This window comes from Lepeophtheirus salmonis, chromosome 1, assembly GCF_016086655.4.
Source record: "Lepeophtheirus salmonis chromosome 1, UVic_Lsal_1.4, whole genome shotgun sequence".
NCBI classification, from domain to species: Eukaryota; Metazoa; Arthropoda; class Copepoda; order Siphonostomatoida; family Caligidae; genus Lepeophtheirus; species Lepeophtheirus salmonis.
Genome location: NC_052131.2, coordinates 39385398 through 39407530, shown reverse-complemented (window position 1 = coordinate 39407530; position 22133 = coordinate 39385398). Strand labels below are relative to the sequence as shown.

Genomic DNA, 22133 nt, shown 5'->3' with positions numbered 1-22133 from the left:
TTGGAAGTCACTTTTTTTTTTATAATTCAACTCCCTATCTATTCTCCTTGAGCTCCAATAAACAATTTTTTTATTTTGGTTATATAATAAACACCCCATTATATACCCTCCCCCCCAAAAAAAAAAAAAAACAAACCAACTTTACCAGTCCTAGCCTGGCCAGCTTCAAAAGATGAACCTATGCAAAGTTTCAGCACTCTAAGGTCCAACGGTATGGGGACCCATAAAAGAACACAAACTTTATTGTATATATACTGATTATTACCTTTTAACAGCAATATATTTATTATTCTCTATAATATAATTTTTGAAATTATCATTAAATTTGGGAAAAAATAATCATTTTAGTCTTATGTGGATTATTTATTTTTTTCTTTGCAAAAAGTTAGCTCAAATCTATAATAAGATGACAATAATAAAAAAATTATAAATAAAAAATTCTCGAAAATCATGTTTGATGTAACAAAAAAATTATTTGAGTATCATAAGCAGGGCGTGAAAGTATTGCTATAATGATTATAAAATATTTTTTTGATGAATTGTGATATGTTCTATTAAATTAATAATAATTTCACGGCCGGAAATAATTTCCTAACTTTCATCTGTTTTATGCTTTCTCTTTTTCGACGAAAGGATTGCGAGAAAGGCAGTAAGAAATTAAGAAATTCGTGCCCTAGTCCTAAACTTTAACTTTATACTCTAAATCTAAGTAAAAAGTCATGCAACACGATTTGACAGGCTCCGCGCAACATTTTCGAAAAGGGGGGAGGTTATGAACCAAGAACTTTTAATCATTACAAATTTTTTGGGCTGGTATATGATAAATGTACATTTTAAGAAAGTGAGAAGGTCACAGTATCGCTGCAACTATATGTTGCGGTTCTGCTTGGCTCGGATTAATAAATAATATCTTGTGAACAGCTCTCTGCAATCGACGACACATGGTAGTAAATAAATCATCCTAACACATCATCAAAAAAATTGCACTCATCACTTTGGATATTGCATAATAAAACTAAAAACGAGGTTAATAAACTTGAATCTTTTTTGTCCTCAATGGCGTGTCTAAAAATAAATAAATTGCTGTAACTAAGAATTAAAATATTTAATATCAGTTTGTAATTGTTAGAAGTAATTATTTTTTACAAGATAAATATTGACATACTTATTTTAAACTTTTTGGGGGTTGGCACACCCCCCTCCACAAGGGGCTAACGACACCACTGCTTACTTATAAACTTATTTAAGACCAATTTGAACATCCAATATTGGATACTTAATCTATATATGCCGTTTCTGAACGTACAACTTGTGAACCACCTATTGTATACGTACTACAATGCAATTTTGCATTACACCATCTGAGGGTCCATTGATACAGTGATAATATGTATTATGACTTTTGGCCCTTCAAAACAAAAGCAAACTTTTCTCAAAATTGAGTATAGATTACAATTAGTATCTTAAATCAGATAAATGCTCTAAACTATGGCTAATATTCTTGGGTATCAAATTTGAATACAAAATCTATTATTGAATCAAATAAATCTATGAAAGGTGAGGACGTTTTTTTTTTACTTCATATATAGATATGAAGTTTTAAAGCAATATTTTAAATATGTATCCTTTAATAATCATTACCCCTCATATTATATTTTTCAAACTACTTCAATAATAATCATCAAATACAAATACATAATATGTAGAATCTGCAGCAACTCCAAGAAAGTTAAATTCTCAACATCATCAAAAGAGGGCGACAAATCTCATCCGTCGTCATTATCGAACGAATAGTTGCGTAGAAGCAGGTGATACTTACGTAATAAAAAACGTTTTAATTTACGAGTTAAAATAGTAGGCAGTATTTGCAAAATATAGAGAGGTTGAGTAATTGTTTGAAATCATTATTTTTATGTAAACTTGCGTAAAAGCTTAAATACAAAACATATTTCATTCAATTGCAAAAAACAAATTCATGTCTAATCATGTCATTGACTATGTAGATACAAATACTTTGGACTTGCAATGCAAATGCCAATTTTATCTAGAACGTCTGTAACCAGTAATAACAAGTAGTAGTAGAAAAGTAACTCAGTGGAGGAGGCAACTTGGGAAATTGCGTACGCGGGCTTTTTCATCGTATTTTTTTGTTATTTTTGCAACTGCTCGCTCTCGCTTTTTCTAGTAAGAAAAGTTTGTTTGTATGTCTTAGTATATCGTAGAGTTAGGTACTTTATTAGACTTTATTATATGTGTGTATAACATCTTTTTGTGAGACGGAAGAGCTTCTCTCATCATCACACTTGGTGCATTCCTATTACTTCTACTTGGTGTCTACATAATATTTATCCCTATTATAATTATCACTTATTAAAATAGTACCACAAAAGTAAGTATTGTTTACAATGAATGAGCTCATATCACGTTATATTTTTTGTCTTATTAATTAATTTATAAAATGCGTAATAAATTTGGATTTAGTGAGATCAAGTAAGTAGTCATTTGTTATTTTTTCATTTACTTATATACGTGTTTATTAATTTGATCTTAATTATATGCACAAAGCAGAAATATATAAACTTGGTTCTTGTTTTTTTTTTTTTGGAAAAAGTTTCAAAAATTCACAACTATTCTTAAAAAATAAAAATAAATGGAAATTTTCTTCTAAAATCCATTACTATCTACAAAAAAATTATTTTTTTTGTAAAAAAGAAATCAAAAATTCACAGTTCTACACAAAAAAATTTCAAATATTAATATGAAATTATTGGAAACAAGTTTCCCAAATCTATAGCTATTTAAAGAAAATTTAAATTATTTTGGAAAAATTTGAACTTTTTTTATAATATTGGGGGCTACGGCCCCTCCAGCCTAATTCTTGGTGATGCCCCTGAAAAGAGGTGGTTGAAAATCACAATTTTATAGATCAATGATGGGAAATTTATAATAATATGAAGACTATTCCTTACCAAATTTCAGAACGATAGTACGTATTTTGGAGGTTCCCCAATTCAGTTGAAACTTTATTATATGTATTTAGTGGATGTTTTATAGATTTTTTCCATTATTGTCTTGGGTCAGAAATTTGATTCTTCCATGAATTTGACTGGTATTTTTAACCTATAATAATCAAATGATATAAGTTTCGTTTTTTATTAACAAATGTTATAGGTCCTAAAAGTACAATTTTGTATTTTTTTTTAATATTGTGTTATTTTCAAAATTATGCATCAAGAGCGAAACATTCATATTTCCACTTTATCTAACATTATAATTATTAAACATAATTAATACCTCATATATAGTTAATTCCTAAAAAAAGGCCATGTAGTCTTGCCTTTATGATAAAGTAATCCTCATAAAAGAAGAAAATTATATAGACAAATATAAATTTATAATTGTATTAAGTATTTAGGGAACTCTAAAACCTAGTTTTGTGTCAGTACTTATTTAGACTGAAAACTGCACGTATAGCTCAGTCTCAGCCAAGACCCGTTCATTCCTGTTTATAAGTCTTAAAACTTATAAAGTTCAATCCATGATGACGTCACTCAACTATATTTCTTTTTTTAAATCAGTTCTAGTACAGTCCGAAGGACCGACGGTTTTAATAACTGGTCCCAAGAGCAGATCGAACCGGTCCTAAGACTAGACTGGACCGAATAAGTAAAAACTGACACAAGAGTACTAAAACCCATCCCTTCGAGTCTATATTCTATAAAAATTATTTTAATACTATTTCACAGCTTTGACGGATACCCCGTTTACAAAATTCGAAAAAGTTGATCAAATTCTTCTAAACGACTCACCCCACCAATACAATATCTCAGTCAATTTAACGTGGAAATTCTTTGTTGAATTCTATACTTATATAGTTTTGTATTTACTTCCACAGTTTTTATTTATTTCCACGGTTTTTTATTTATTTCCACAGTTGTTTATTTATTTCCACAACAGTCTCTAAACTAATGTAACTAATTTCAAATTTTAGAATTCTTCTTACGACCATTCAATGGACTCTAAATTAATTAATACTTATTTTATATCTGTTTAGCAAGTGGAATCAATGTGTCAACTTCAGACTTATACCATAACTTATCCACCAATATAAATGAAAATAAAAATAAACTCCTTCAAGTTCCTGGAATTTACAATCGACAAAGAAGGTAAGAATACTCCACATTATTCCTTAAATATTAGTAGTGAAATGAAAAAATAAAATTTTTGTTAAGGGGTTTATATTAATATTATTTTATAAAATGGTTGTCAAGTTACAAGTATTTTTGCATTAAGATCACTTTTTCTTTTGTTAATATTCTCAAGCTCAATAAAAATAGATTATTTAGCTTGATTGTGATTCTTTTTCATTACTTAGACTGTTGTCATTGTGTTGTTTTCATTTTTACATACGCAAGGTGCCACAGAATTTAAAGTTTCATGACTTTAACGTCATTCAATTAATAGTATTGTTTTTAGAGATTTCGTGACACAAGTCAGAGGTATTTATACAGAGTTTCATCATATTTTATTTTTTTTGCAAATTAAATGCAGGAATGGTACAAAGACAAATTACAGGACTTTCATCTTCCCTCTTCACCTGTTCTTAACCCACTTTACTTTATATACATTATTGGTTGAGAGAGAAGGGGCAATACAGTTCCCAGCCTCAACAAAGACTCCCTGATGGTTATTGTAGAGGCCGTGTAGGAAACATTTCCGTATAATGACTTCCGCTACAAGCTGTATGTCTCTGAGTAAGCCTCTCAGCAAGTTGTTTGGAACTTACACAAGTGCATTGAATGAGATATTAGTCAATTGTGGGACAATGTTAAACTTGTAAAAAAAATATTATTATATATTCCAATTATAGCCATAGTCGGTGAGTAATTTAATTATTTCGATAGGACTCTGCATATATGTGGTCTGTTAATAGAAATACAATATAGGGTTTACTATATTTATTTTCTTCAACAATTTGTTTCCCATTTTTCTAAACAAATTATTCTTATTAATTCTTAAAAGACGCCGTAAATTCCACTTAAAGTAACCTTTATTGATAGTCACAATAAAATACTGAGAAATTGATAGTCCAAATAAGTATCTTAAATCAAGTATAGGTTTTAGACTATAACTCAAGTCAATGAGTATCTTAACTCATCCCAAAAATTGGAAGTAGAACTTTATAATTGACTTGAATATGAATATGAAACATGTTTACATATATGCACTAAACAAATTAATCAGGATTTTCTCCTCTTCATAATTTTATTATGTTGACGCACGACATACATAGTAACAAGAAAAAATCGATTCATTTAATTGAAATTATTTGGGTGTTCCCTTTAAATTTCTGAATGCCATGAGCTCAGGGCTTTATGATTATAATATAATTAAATGCCCCTTACTTATTGTACTACCTACTTACTAACTTTCCGACTTCCCTTACCAATTAAAACTCAACATAATCATTCTGCAGTGTTTTCGCATGTACATACATTGTACACTTGTTAATGTAAGTAAAATTGACATTTTTTAATATTTATACATAGAACAGGTCCCACAATTCTACAGCATATGCACAATAAGCAAATATTTCATTTAATCAGACATTGATTGATTTGTAAAATGCACTTATATTCTGTCCTTAGCTGCAATTGATTTTGACATGTAAAGACATTTCAATAGGACATGAGCAAACAAAAAATCCATCAATATCTTATAAATTGGCGTAATTGTCGACATACCGTATATAAGTATACAACTACCAATAAACGCAAGATAATGCAACTTTCTTCAGGCACCATAACAAACTAGGAATAAGTAGAAAACAAGCACATCATCCAAGGAAAAACGAACAATCTCTTTGAATTCTGATTGGTTTTTACTAGTTTTAAATTGTATACTGCGCTAAGTTCATTTTTTGTCACGTGTCGTTGTTGGGGATATAATTTTTGGGTAAAAAAATTACAGATTTATACTCCTTGAGCTATACAAAAGTCCATTCACTACGTTTTTTTTTTGTTCGAAGTTTCCGTGACTAGAATAACTTAATTTATATACATCTTTATTCAGTTATTTATTATTTCAACTGGCTTGTCGCTTCTTTACTTTAAGTATATTTATATCTACTTATCTAAGTAACATTGATAAATAGTAAATAATAGTTAAATAGATTTCAACTTATTTTGGCGTTGGGTCCTTATTTTTTGGAACTATTCTAGGGGTTTTATTAGAAGGTGATTAAAAAATCTTCTTTTTTTTTTTAGAAAGATACAGTTTTTGTCAGGAAAAAACTTAATTATTTACGTATGTAAATGATCAAATTTTTTGGAACAGCTGTTGATTTTTGAAATAATATTTTGATAATATTATAATTTTTTTTGTTCAAAAAAATTTATTTTTGTGAATAGCTATGAATATCTTCAATTTAATTTTTCAATTTTTTTCCAAGTAATTTAATTTTTGTGAAGAGCCATTGGAATTATTTATTTCAAAAAAATTCCAAAAACCAAACCCCTCTCAAAATATAATCCTGGAGACGCCCCTGAAAACGTCAGATTCATTTGATGAGACAAACTGGAATGACATCAAAATAAAGAATTCTTCGACTAGGCTATCACATTTATAAATATAGAATTGATAGGGAGGCTACATTTTGACACACCGTACACCCCATATTTTTCATTTGTTTAATATGAAAAATATGTTTTAAATTTGTTCTTTTTACTCTATTTCTTTTTCGTCAATATAACTATTTATTTTTATTGAAGCCATATTAACTTTATTTAATTGCACTTTAAAAGTTTCAAGTATTAGTCTCATAAAAATAATAAAGTAAAATACATTTTTACTTATTATCTGTTCAGCCCCTGTTTTTGCAAACTATTCCTGTGCAAAAAAGACTAACCACACAAACAAAAAAGTGTGTATGGTTTCTTCACTGCATAGTAACAGTTAGGATTTAGGATCATTTAAATAAATAAAATAGAGGGAATAGCTACTCCAAATATAATTGACAGTCATATGAAAAACATAATTTTATTGCATCAAAAAGAAAGAAGTCTCTATCCCACATTACTCTAATTTTAGAGACAACTGCAGGGAATGGACTGGAGGTTCTGCAAACCACAACCAAATCAAGGAATAGCTAGTTTTTTACTAGCTTTAGACTTTTGATACTTTTTACCAAAAAATTTAATTTCTGGAGAATAACTGGATTTTGAAATTTTTTTCCAAAAAGTTTAATTAACAAAAAATATTGTTCGAAATTTTTTTTTGAAAAAATTTAGATTTAGACCGAACTATTCCTTTGGACCGATTTAGACCGAACTATTCCTTTGGGCCAATTTAGACCGAAATATTCCTTTGGACCAATTTAGACCGAACTATTCCTGTGGACCGATTTAGACCGAACTATTCCTTTGGATCGATTTAGACCGAAACCCAACACTAATGTATATATAATCCTGCAGACGCCCTCGAATTTGATATAATATTTTTTTTTTGATCCCTCTCGTTTTGGGACATTTGATTCTTGAGTTTCACGTCATTTTCAAATCCAATTTTTTTATGAATTTATTTCACACTGATTCCGTAGGATCTCATTAAATATTTAGTACAAATAACCGGCTTCAGATTAAATATTTTAATCCTTATTACATCTCTCAATCTTTCCTCCAAGAAGCCTCCTAATAGCCATTAACTATGACAATATTCAGTATTAAATAGTACCAACGGTATATGAACCCTAGAAGCAGAGGCTGAGGCCCCTCATTATTAAAACTATCGGCTCAAATATCTTTCGACTTCCTCCCCCTTAAAGAAATTGTTGGATTCATTTACCTCAAAATCGATTATTTCCAGTATTTACTGATACCTCATCAGTCAAGTTTTAAGCTCTATCTGATTAAATATTATCTGATATAAAGGTAAATACTAGAAATAATTGGTTTTGAGATAGTGTTCTAAATGCTGTTAGGAATTCAACAATCTACCTAAATTGAAAATAGTTGTTATTTTTAAATTATGTATTTTCATTTTTATCTTAAAGTAAACAAAGACTATTCTTTTATAATTAATTCATCAAAATAATCAAATTTATGTCATTTCTCGTATAACTCGCAAAAATAAGGTATCACAATTGTAATTTCTTGATTGTTTTTGAACAACTAATTGCAATATTTATAAACACAACAATTAGTGGGAAAAACTTAATAAAATTTTATTTTTCTTTCAATTAGATGTTATAAGATTTTTTCATGGACTTATAATTTGAAATTACATTTTCATTTCTTAGTAGGGTTAAGGATTTTTCCCGCTTTTTAATTATTATGCTATATAATAGAATACATTTTAAAACTAAGTAAAAATATAATTTCTTCTTTTAATATTCTATTTTAATGAAAAAATTAAGTTGTAAGATACGAGTATGTGCAAGGTTTTAATATTATATATTATGTATCTTATGTGGCTTAATAAGTGAGACTTTGAAATTGATTTTTTTATTGTCGACTGAGTTGCATAGTTGAAAAGTGTATCCTTAGTGACGGTTAAGGAATTGCCACTATCAAAATCTTTATGTGTGGTCTATGTACAACATGTTTGCATAAAAGTCAGATGACTGATAAGAGGAATCTAAGACATTTACTTTATTTGATACTTAATTACTTTATTTTAACTTGCAAATGTTTATACATGCTTTGACTAGATAATAGTGATATGTTTATAACTTAAATATGAATATTTCACTCGTATTTTCTCTAAATAAATACTTTTATTTTCTTAACAAACTATTTCATAGTGTCATGTCTTCACATCATAAACATTTTTGGTTTGATATAAAAAAAAATTGTGGCAACGTTTATTTTTGAAGTTAAAAAAGCCTGCTTGTATGGAACCTTAAAAGCAAAATTCCCATATGGAGTTTTCAAATGTTATATTTATTATATGTTTAGTGATTGATTAATAGGCTATAAAGCATACAAGTATTTTAATTACTTGACTATATACATACTTAGACTTTTTTGATTATATATTATGATCTATTTATACACATATGTATAGGGTAAGGTAGCCCCAACTTTGTCTAAATAGCTTAATTTTCTGTTGGCTCTACTGTGTTTGATTCTAATGAACCTAATTCCATTGACATATATCAACAATGTTATTTTGAAAACAAAATCAAGGATTTTTTTAAAAATAATTTGAGAAAAATATACAAAATCTCAGTTTCAGGTTTTTAAATATTCCTTAAGCTAACAAAATAATATGTAAATTTGATATTTATATGATTTTGAAACTTATTCGTTTAAAATCTATAAAATATACTTATAACTAGTTTTATTGAACTTTAGATATATTCATATCTTAGTTAGACTATGAGAACATCAATTTATTTGATTGCCCCATCCACTTAGCCGTAGACTCCCAGGATGCATACTTCAGGCATAATGAACCAGAAAATGGCTTTTTCTTGTCATTTTATTTCAGCCATCTATATTTTTTTACTAAATTTTATTTAAGAAAATATATAAAATCCGCCTGTAAAATATGATATGGTACATAAATACCTACATTTTTAAAACTCTCTGGCGATATTTTGATAATGAATAGTTGGATTTCGAACAAGTGATACAAATATTTATTTTCTAATCATTGTATCGTTATATGAAAGATATACAAAAATGTTGGGGATGTTCAAAAACTCAAAAAGTGATTAATATATTTTTGATTCCCTTTTCATTGGCTCTCGGCTCAAGTTAAATATAATTATATTTCTATGATATTTTATGAATATATTTAATATGTCTATACGCAGTACCAAAAGAAGGTTGATCGTTATCCGTCAAAATTTAGAAAATTGTTGGGTATCCACCTCTCCTACTAGTGTTGTTATAAGATCCTGTAATAACCTAAAATAATTTACGTGTATATTCATATATATTCGAAATCAAATATATTTTTCGTCAAAGTATCACTATGAAATATAAATGTATAAAATATGTTTAATAAATTTTGACTATTCTTATACCCTATTCTATTACTTATCTGCAATTGTATATATACATAATCAATATATTCATATTTATAATTTAAAAAGACTGTATCAGAGATAAAACTTGATAAAAGTTCCTCCTATTGTTTTTTTTTTTTTTTTTTTTTTTAAGCCATTGCACAACCATTCACTTTCCATCCTTCAATAAATGTCTAAAAATAACTATATTTGGATACGAAGGATTGCAAGGATATTATTTATAAATAGTACAATGGTCAATATAAAGATTTTAAATATATACTAAATCCACAACGGAAAGATTTCTGTCCAATCTACAGGGTAGGGTAGCAAAACGTGGACTGTTAATTAATGTTTATTTTCTCATTACTATGAAAAGGTTTAGTTATTATTTTTTGATATTATGTTTCTGCCATGTTTTTTACATAAACAAAATATACTAATCATTTAGTCATTTCATCGTCATGAGCGAGCAACAAGCAAAAAGCCATCTCATATCAGATGTATTTAATGCTAGAGTTGATTTGATAAAGATTGCAGAAATTGTTAAGTTTTCTAGGAGCCTGGTTTTTTAGTTGGTGAAAATAAAAATATATTGAGAAGATCTATCTAAAATGTCAGAAAGTGGAGGGCATCATTTAAAGAGGGATACGAAGTTCTTGTTAAGTTTGTATAAGAATATAAAGGAGGATCCTACTAATTCTTTGAATTGCATCGCCAACGACTTCTCTGTGGCTCCTTGGACCATTAGGAGGGATGTAAAGTACAATTTTGGATTGTTTTATTTGGCAATAATCCAACGCCAACTTCTGACGGAGGGCATGAAATCCAGGAGGCTCGAGAGGTACAAGAAAATCCTCGCATGGATAGAGGCAAATGGGTCTGTGAAAATTTTTTCGGACAAGAAGATTTTCACAGTTGATCAGTTCCACAACCGTTGGAACGACCGCTGTCCAAGGGATTTACCGCACCAAATATCCGGCCCTAAGAATGGTCCTCGGCGTTGTGGCCTCTGATGGAAAGATGATCCCTCCGGTTTTTTTTAAAGCCTGGACAGAAGATCGGTCAGGAGGCCTACTATAAGGTGCTGAGGTACGCCATCTCGACATTGCTGAAGACCAACTATCCGTAGAGTAAATAAGTTTGTAATCAGGAAGGCTCCTCCTCTCACACGCCCGCTAAGTGGCAAAAGTTATGTGCAGATAACATGGCTCGATGCTTGGCCAAATAAATATGGTCGCCTTCCTCACCAGATTTGAACCCACTGACTTCTCTATTTGGGGCACTTTAAAGAGAGAAACCAACAGGACCTCACAGAAGTACTTCATAGTAGCTGCACGCGACAACTTGTCAGAGGAGTTTTTCACCAACTCCTGCATGATACTTGAGATACATGAGACTTGAAGCAATACTTCAAGCTTTAACCCCTACTCATATTGTATCAGGCTTTAGAAACACGGGTATATTTCCCTTAAACTATTTCTATTAAACTTTTTGAAGAATCGGATTACGTCGGATTACGTAGCTTCTGAAGTTACTAAATGTGAAATACCAACCAGGAGTAAAGCCTCTTTACCGGCCATCTCTTCAGAAAATTCTTGTAGTTCAATACAAGATGGCCAATCGTCAACAATAAGTGAAGTTTCTCCTTAAGTATTATGCCCACTACCTATAGCCCAACAATGACCATCCAAAAATAGATGTTGCAAATTATCATCTTCTATTCTCACAAAAACATTACCAAAATGTGAATAAACAGGATTATTAATTATTTAAATTATGATTATTATCTATGAGCAAATTGAAATATCTGTGTACTTGGAAATTAATATGAATAAAATGATTATTGTCTTCATAAAACCATGATAGTGTATTTATTGACAAGGGTGTGATGTATATCTAATTATGGAATAAATCTGTATAGACTTGATAATTTTCATATCATCAATATGGCGATTTTTCTTAATTGTTTCTTATCTTAATCAATTATTCAATTACATGTATCAACTTGCCCCATGACACTTACCCCTACCCTGAGGTAAGCTGTTACATTTGCCAATTTTTATATTATTGAAATATTGGAAAAAATAAGAATGAATATCATATATATATAATTACATTTTGTTAGGTAACCCTGTTGGCTACCTGGTTGCAAAATATTAGCCAAAATAAATGGTTCTGAAATTTTCGAGGACGTAAAAACCAAAACGTGTATCAACTTACCTCACCTTCCCCTACTGCATCTTATACGAATTTAGTATAATACTGTTTTAAGTGCGTGAATACCCCGGCACCGCTATTATACCGGGATTCCGAACAACATTACACACTAGCTTTTTATTAGTCCAAGGTAATTCCCGATACATTGAGGTTGAAACCAACTACAGTCGACTCCATACTCGCTCACTTCGTGTCCGAGCTGATTCTGACTCGCAATTACGAATCCCCAGGTCTGGATTACACTGCTAAACAAGAATAAGTTGACTTTTATAGTTACACCTAAACTAGCCCCAAGTTGAAGAACCGTATGTCTTTATAAATAGCCAGTAAAAAATGAGTAAACGGAATAAAAACAGAAATTTGGTAAAAAATTTCATATTAATTCTGGTTTATCAGAATGGCTGATTTAAACCTACTTTTGAGTAAGAAATAAATAACTAAACACGTTGAACATTATCAATTGTCTGGAAAAATCTTATTCTATTTTCAAATATGGATTTATTTTGTGTAGAATTGTTCAATTTTGAGAAATTGAAATTTAAAGGTAAAAAACCCATCTTTTTAAGGGTTTTTGTTTAAAAATGAATATTGCTTTGTTTTTTCACTTATTTTTAATCCAAAGAATTAATTAAAACCCTAAATAATTATAATAGTTACACTTTTTAAATCAATTTTTTATATGTAGTAAAATAAATTTTTTAATTTTTACTCACTTTTGGTATTTTTAAGGCTTTAAAATGGTTAATGGATGGATACAAAATTGTAGAACTTTATTGGCCATTACTTTGAAGCATTAAACTTTACTGTGAGTAAAAGTTTATTATTATGCCTATAAATTTAGTCCAGAAATTGGAGCTTCAATAAAGGTACCAATAACATGTCATTCACATGCTAAAAATATACAATATATGGTGTTTCCCTCTCCGTGAGTAGTTTCAGAATTAATTGATATAGAGTACTTGAAGTTTGTTGAAGTGTTAGAGAAGTGGTCGTCAAATCTTCCAAAAACATTCATCATATCTAATTATAATTATAACTTACATCAAAGAGACATTAATGTCATTATTCAGAAAGGTGGATGTTGTTATGGTTAGGATGTTTTTTCTTTTTTGACAAAATTTTTAGAAAATACATTTTTTTTTTCATTCCCTTTTTTAATAAAAAACATCAAACAGAGCAAAAATGATAACAGTAATGTTGTTCTAATTGTAACTAAACAATCCAAATTTTTACAAAATACTCATAATTTTTGGTCAAATTAGACCAAAAAAGTTTAGTCAAGGAGGACATCTGAATAATTCTTGCTAATATCCTAGTTTATTTCTATCTCCTACCCAATTCCTTGTCACAGCTGATTTTAGTGGATCTAATGAGACGTCCTAACAGCTAAGCTGCTCTCCTCCAAAACATTTTTACATATTTTTTTGTTTACAATCATTTTTAACATGCCCAAAATACACACAATTTTCATCATAATCTTCTAACCCCTTATAGTTATGGACCTGGTTGGACGACATCAACCCGGTTGCACCAATTCGACTGTAATTTAAGGAGGAGCTTATGATGCCATTGTGTTTAAGCGCGCTTAAATGCAAGTCGAGTTGATACAAACGTGTCTAAAGTGTCTAAGTAGCAAGTCATTTATTTGAACCTTGTTTTTCAAGGTTCAAATATTTATAAAATATCGAAATTGTAGTGTAGAAATATACTTTATATATATTCAAATATACTCCATTAAAATATGCTCAGAAAAATTAGATACAAATACTTATTGACCATTATTCCGATGTCAAGTGGACAAAAAAAATGAAACATACATAATGTTACCCGACCAATCACGAGGAAAGGACATATTTTGACGACTTGATCTAAGAAATAACAAGACTGTGATGCTATAGCTTAACGCGCCTTATTAAAAATAAGAATATAGGGGCCACATATAAACATAATTAAAGTCACTTTAGATAAGGCATAGTAACGAGCGTGTGTAAGCTCAGAAAGGAAAAGGTGAGTAATTGTATGTAGGATTGTAAATCCTACGCCATTTTTAGCGTGCGAGCTTTTATGTTGTTGGCTATCTGAACAATTTTATATTTTTATTTTCTACAGGTCCTTTCATTATTGAAGATATAACATTTAAGTTTTAAGTGATTAACTACGTGTAAATGTGCTCATGAAAAACTGAGAGTAACACTAAGGATTTCTATGGGAGTTATTCTTTATATCAATAAATCAAACAAACTTTGTCTGTTTGTCCATGAATAATTTATCTGGGCAATGCGGATTACGTCCACTAGTATATTTATAAAAGTGTCCCCTCCACCAACTTATGAATTGGGTCGGATGCCCTTATCTCCAAAAAACATTAATTTCTCATTATTCACATAGCCTAAATTAAGAGAATTATATTTTATAATTTTGGAGACATTATGGAGTTACATTCATTCATTACTCCCTCAGGATATATGTACCATTTGAGGAGGACCACCATTAACCACTTGATACTGATCTATTGGATTGTATGTATACATTTATTCGGTGTATAAGTAAATTATGTAAATCATTCTATCTATGTAGAATAAACACAATATTTTGAAAGGTGAGAAATTGAGAATGTTACAATTACATGTACATTATACATATGGTAATAGGAGTTTCATTTTTCAACAATTTTATTTGTTGAGAAACAAAAAAACAAAAAAACACACACACACAATAAAACATCTGATAACATAATAATAAGAATAGTAATGAAAAAGTCTGACTATAAGTAACAATGTCAACATAGCCATTTCACTGAATATATACATATATATTATACTCTTTAATAGAAGGAATATTTGATAACAGCTATAATATATGTATGTATGTTCACACCACTGTCGGTATTAGGGAAGAGAGCTTCGTAAATGTACATACAATCATTTGTAGTTGGCAATATTCAATCCGTGTGTGTGTGTGTGTGTGTCTTAACTATATTCAATAAGTGATCCGTCTCCTCCGTAAGACAGTGCAAGAAATAATGTTCGACTCTTTTCGTTCTATCAAATATAAGCATGACAAGCGACGGTAAGGATTCAGTCTGTCTTTTTTGGTGGTGCATATTTTGTAAGGAATAAAAAAAATACCAGGTTATACCAATGTGTGATATGTTTAAATAACATATTTAAGTATATTCTGTATTCAATATATCTTCCTTTACAAGCATTTACTGCCTCGACACGCCGGGTAATGGATTGGTAGCTCTTGACGATAAAGCCCGTGTTCTTGGGGGTACCAAACTGTTATCATGACAGCTCGGAGCAAATCCAAAACTAAATTGGAAATTCTAGGTCAAGGCCACAGAGAGGCAGACCAGAAGTCAGCCGTATTGTTGCTGCAGAAGTGATGACTCTTATGGTCTATGTGGCGCTCTAATGGACTTCTTGATAAAGTAGGCAGTTCAGATGGAAATGCTAAAGGTCTCTGCAGTTTTCTCGGCACTGATACCGGCGCGGAAGGGATCGAACACGTGTTGCTTTTTTTGTTATTTACACTTAGAGACATGAGATAAAACAAAACTTGCTTATTTTTGTTTCAGCTGTAGTTGAGTTAGGTAATAAACTTTGTAATTAAAGTTAAAGGGGATGAAATCATAATAAAACGATAGTGCAAGTTTTGAGTCTGTTAGAATTAGATTCAACCAAAAATTGAAGTTTTCTTGAAAGAACGAAAAGTTGTCCATCAAAATACATAATAATGTGTACATTATCATTTGAAGACGCAGTTTCAGATACTTTCATTAAATCAAATAGCTATTATTACGTAATCTGTACCTAACATATAATATGCTGGATTATATACACGTTTATTCCAATAGCTAGATAATTTATAAATCTGTCTCTCTCTCTCTCTCTCATCATTAAAGTAAAAATGATGCGTAAAGAATTATTCAAATCACTAATAATTAGTGATAGCACTTAAATAGTCTACTTAAATACTAGATGATCCATCAAAATTTACTTCCTTTGTGATTGCCTTTTTTTAGCATGAATGATCCCTATCACATATTTTATTAATATGCCCTCCGTTTTTCCAATTTCATATTACTGAATTAAGGTAGTAGATGTGTGTCCGTTATCAAGGCAGAAAGGCTGCTTGAAATATGATATTTTCCAAGTTGGTTTTTAGTTTTGCAACTAATATGAGGTATTCAAGCTTGGACACTAAGTGCAAAAACGAACGGCGTTCCCACTTTCCCTTCATTTTTTGAACGACGAACGGGGAAAAAAATATGAACGGCGTTTATTTTGACGTTCACCTTCTTATTGTTTATGAGGGATCCCTTTTGACTATTTTTTCCGAAGATACTATATCTTTTTTCTTGATTATGGGTATAATTATAATTATTATCTTTGATGGTAGCTAAAATATACTTTTATATGTATATTGAAAAATTATAGATCTGATTTTGTGTTTAAAACTTTCAATATCACTGTAATTTGATTACTTGTAATATCTAACAACACAATTTATAGTTTAATAACCAGTTGTCGTAGCAGGATCATTATTATTGTCCAAGTTGGACGGAGAACCTTGTATTTGGTTACAGAAATCATTTGCAGGGATGACAATATGAATAAGTAAAAGAAACGAACTAATAAAAATTGTCTGAAGTTATTGGTAGTTAAATGGAAAGGGAAATGAATTCATTAGGATTTGAAGACGCTTATATTTATTCACTGAAATGATTACAAAAATAGGATAAGCAGATCTGTACTTATGGCACCTGTGTACATTATGAATCTTTAGTAATGATTAATGTTTAAATAGTGCCTCTAAACTTAGTTGTATTTCAAAAAAATATTGTTATTAAACTAAGCTTGGCGCCACCAGACACTCCTGTGACCTCCCATTCACGTTGTGAGAACAAGATACATATATCTGGTAGGCCTGGTAGCATACAAAGCTTGATGAATGGGCCTAAAAAGCCCAAGAAGGATTTATTATTATAATATCAAATTTAAATCATTATTCATATTCTATAATTTAGATTTGTGAGTCCTGGAAAACATAATTCTCATCGATTTTTATCTTCGAGTTAGTTAGATTTTTTTCAGGCAAAATATTTATACAACAAGAAACACTTGTAAAATCAATACATTTAACGTTTACTCAACTCCCCCACTCTGTGACGTCTAGTATAATTCTGAGGCACACAAATCAGACATTTATGAGTATCAAGGACTTCTAAGGAGATGACCTGGGGGCATAATTGGGTTAGTTGTTGTATCAGGATGAAATTCAATTCCATTGAAAATACATCTTTTATTTTTCCCTGAATGTGCAGAAAGATTAAATTAATAAATAAATAATTCAAAAATGAACGATTGAACGGAAAAATGAACGAATGAACGATGAACGGAAAGTTTTTACACAATGAACGATTGAACGGGAAAAGAGTGAATGGGTACAAGCCTGGATTTAATGGAGGCTTTATACTCGTATATTCTTCTATTTTTTTTGTTTTTAAGGGGGGGGTATGGATGTTCGAATGTCGTATATAGTTTTAAGGATTGTCTTAGCTTTTAACTTATACATAACTGATTGCACCCCTTTAAAAATCCCACTTAAAAACGTAAGATGAGGATTGGAATAGAAAAGATTACTATGATATCTAATTATTGTCTGAGCTCTTTTACTATACCTATAATTCTTTTCAACTTTTCTATGTATTTTAAGGGAGTTGATGTAATATCTCTTGTCTTTTTTGCCCCTGATGCTTGATATATCCATTCATTTTTGTAAGAATTTTTCTTTGAAGTCGTAGAAGCTATGTTTATATAATGTAGTATAGGATTGGACTATTAAACGACCTCGAAAAAAAAAACTTGAATAGAAAATTTTCTGTTAATTACTCTAACGTAATAATTAAAAAAAATTGAATTCACGTGAACTTAAATAATCAAAAGTAGAATGAATCAAGTTTTAATTAGTCGAAATACTATTACTCAATAGGATAGTAAAAAAAACTATATTATCCCATCTGATTAAAAGGGAGAGTTGATCTATTAAAAAGGAAAATTCATGTTACATATATGTAGAAATTCTAAAAAATCGAACTTGGTCGAACTCCAAAATTGGTATATTGCCTTAACATGAACTAAACTAAAGACTCAACTCAAAAACTAAAAAATTTGGACTCCAATCCAACGCTTTCTATAATTTACCTACATCATGTCATTATAGAGACCTGAAATATTTAGAAAGGGTTGTTGTTCCCACATGAGTGAATATAGAAAGAGTGACTGGTTGAAAAAAGAGTCAACTTAATTTTTACTCAATTCCTTCATTAAGGTAAATAAAGAAAAAAAGCGTGATTATTCCATGTGTTTAGTGTTCGATATACTTTCAAGATATTACGTAACAAACAAAAACTATTTCTAAATATTTCTTTCGTTAAAAATAGTTGTTTTTGTTGTTGTTGTATTTTACGGAAGATTTGGATACATATTATATTACATTTTGATTGAGGTATACCTATCTAATAAATAGATTCATTTATGTTTAAAAAGCTCCAAATACCCCGAGCTATATCAAAAAGGAATTGCAAATTTATATCTCAAAATTGCATCTGAATTAATTTTGTATTCTTCGAAAAATTATCCTCAATTCGTATCATTAAGGATTATTTGGATTAACCCTTTGGAAGTGCCTCAAATTGCACTTAAAGAAGCCAACATTGATTGTCACAATAAAGTAATGATACAGGAATGGTTTATTTTGAAAGTCCATATCGGAGCCAAATTAAGCCTCTCAAATTAAATAAAGCCTTAAAACTATAGATAAAATTCTTGAGTATCTTAACACATCCCACATTTTGAATATAGTACATATAATTAACCCAAATATGTTTATAGAATTATGACCTGTATGTGTATATATTAGGTCGGCCGAAAAGTTCGTATGCTGACCCATAGATGGCGCCCCAAAAATCATAATTTTAGTTAATATCAACTTTCAAACTACACATTCACAATTTTTTTAGTTGTCTGACGTAGAATTGTAAGTGAGCAACTTTTGTTATTCAAAAAACAAAATCGTCTGTTAATAAAACATTTATTTTGGTGAAAAAAAGTACTTTTAAAGCCGAGGCATGGCTTGATAAACATTATTCGGACGCTGCACCCGCCAAGTTAATCGTTGTCAAATGGTTTGCGAAATTTAAAAAGTTGAAATGAGTGTCGAAGACGATGTAAGCAATGGACATCGGAAAGAGGCAGAAAAAAGTCATCAAAATAATTTTGTTTGATCGTTAAGTGAAGTACTTGGGACTCAACATATAGCAAAGGAACGTGTCTGACAAATCGTTCAAGAATATTGCAGTAATTATTAAATGGCATTGTTTGAGGGTTTGAATGATGAAATCACGGAAAAACGGTGCATGCAATTTAAAGAAAAAAAAGTGATCTTTCATCGAGACAATGCACGTGTCACAAATCCCGGGAAACTATACCAAAATTGCATGGATTAGAGTGCAAATTGCTTACTCATCTAATATATTCTCCATATCTGGCCCTAGTGACTTTTTTATGTTAACAAACCTCAAAAGAATGTTTTCTGACAAAAAAAAAAAGTCAGATGTAATCGCCGAAACTCATACCTTTTTTTAGAATAAAGAGAAATCATACTAAGAAAATGGCATTGATAAATTGTATAATACATATAATTGTCAGCTGACTCCTTATTTGAAGTAAAAAGTTAATTGGGATTTTCTCTTTTTCTTTATTATTGTGCAAGATTGTTTTTGTTCTTCAGACTTGTTGTTTTATCAGACGTATTTTGTCAATTATAAATATTTGTAAGATTATTATGCATATTTCTAACTTTTATGCTGAGTTGTCATCTATCAAGGGTTCTCAACCCTTAGAATTCTTTTTACTTGTCTGACTTGATCAGAGTTGATTAGTGTCTCTATAGATGACTCGTAATTAGTAGGCAGATAAATAATACGAATGGAAAAATTATTGGGAGCCTTATTCCCCAATGATTACAGGCATGAATAACGTACTGATATTTCCTTTATTTATTAAAGGCGTTCATCTGAAGCGTGATCTAAAATGAATTTTGTAGAAGTGTATTTGCTTCTAGAAGGTCTAGTTCAAATGCATACTATATTACTTTAATTTCAATATAATTATTTACCGTATTAAAAATTGATATTTTATAAAAATATGTATTATACCTCAATCACATAACTTTTTCTTGCTATTGCTTTTCAAAAAGTGATTGTCATCCCGCCTGACCCTTAAGATTTATATGTAAACATATATATATATATAACATTAACATTAGTACCCGCGGTTGCCCGAAGTAATTAAGGTTCGGCTAAATGACAAATTTTTCTTTAATAATATAGAAGATAACGTAACTACTCAATACTTGTATCAATTCATATAACATTTTCTCTCTTCAAGAATGAAAGAGTATTAAAAAGAGTTTGAGAAGAAAAAAGTTAAGACAATGGGATGAGGAGAAGGCGGGATCAATAGATATTGTACTACGGAATCAAAATCCTCAGTTAATTTATCTTATATGATTTTGGGCGATAAAGAGCAGGCCATTCTACATTTAAAATAGCCTTAGTGGAGGAAAAATATTATTATTATATTTAAAATTATACATTTATATTTTATTATACATTTTTAAAACTATTTACATCAAATCATTTATGTGATTTAAATCAGCTCAGTATACATATTCCATACCATTTGCAGACCTCTGCAATATTTTATTAATACTACTAGATTTTTATTTCATAAATCAAAATATGTTTAATATATATATATATATCATGGACTAGTATATACTTTTCTCCCGGTGAATGTTTTTCATAGAGTCAGACAACCTTTACTTCATTAATTAGATATATATGTTATACCTAATATGCATATATATCTAAATAAAAATTGCCCCTCCTAGTTGAAATTTCGAACTCCGTCTATGCACTCCTTCCAAGTTCCAATCTCACTGTCTAGTTACTAGACCGAGATATTACTCTTATATCAGAATCTATATTTATTTTCACCCTAATTTATCCGTCTTAATTATTTATCAGTTATTTCATCGAATTGTATATTTGTTATTTTGCTAGTGATGACTATTTAAGCTTAGATTCATACTCCTTTCTCAAACAGCTTTGCTTAAGAACAATCCTATCCTATCCTTTCCCAAAACTATGAGTAATATATATTTTTATCGTTTATTAATCATTCTGTCCTTTGTTCTTAGTAGAGTTCAATGGGCCAGCGCTAAGGGGGGCATGAAGTATTAAAGTTGGAAAAAATGGGATTTATGTCGGAATTTTGGGATTGCTTACCTTCTAACTTTTAAAATAACTGAAATGAGGGTCTTTTCGAAAAATAAAATATACTTGTTTATATAAAAAAAAAAACTTCTTAGAAATAAAGGAAAAAAATTACTAAAAAAAAGGTTCTTCATTATTTTTTGGGACCAAACAAGGTAAGGCCCATAATAGAACTCATATTCGAAGCAGAAGAAAATGAAATGTCGCTCAAATAAATTGAAAAAAAAATTGCATCCATGATCTACTTCATTCTAAGGATATAATATCTACCAATAAATGATTGATAATTGAAAAATTGGAGAGAGTGGCGTACAGATTTCAGGTCTTTTTTTTTTTGACGAAAGATTGAGAGATATAATGAAGGTCGCTATGTCATAGACTTTTTTTTAATCAGCTGTTTTATTGTTATCATTAGCTATTTTTTGTCTTTCTCTTCGCCGACTCTCAAATATTTTAAATAATGTAACAAAAAAATATTTTAAACATATTTAATATGCATTCCTATACTTAATTCAGGGGCGTCCGCATGATTATATTTTGCGAATGGGCTACATC

General features: G+C 29.9%; 1 protein-coding gene across 2 annotated transcripts in view; it reads left to right on the top strand.

Annotated features, from left to right (window-relative positions):
- The window catches only part of LOC121128208 (5'-AMP-activated protein kinase subunit beta-2), a 53871-nt gene that overhangs the window by 20496 nt on the left and 11242 nt on the right, over positions 1-22133 (top strand). Inside the window, exon 3 of one of the 2 annotated variants that reach the window (XM_040723785.2) lies at positions 4055-4166. In XM_040723785.2, coding sequence (XP_040579719.1) covers positions 4055-4166 — 112 coding nt within the window. Of the gene's footprint in view, positions 1-4054; positions 4167-14976; positions 15302-22133 lie in introns of those variants that run through there. The other variant, XM_040723790.2, reaches the window with a different exon arrangement.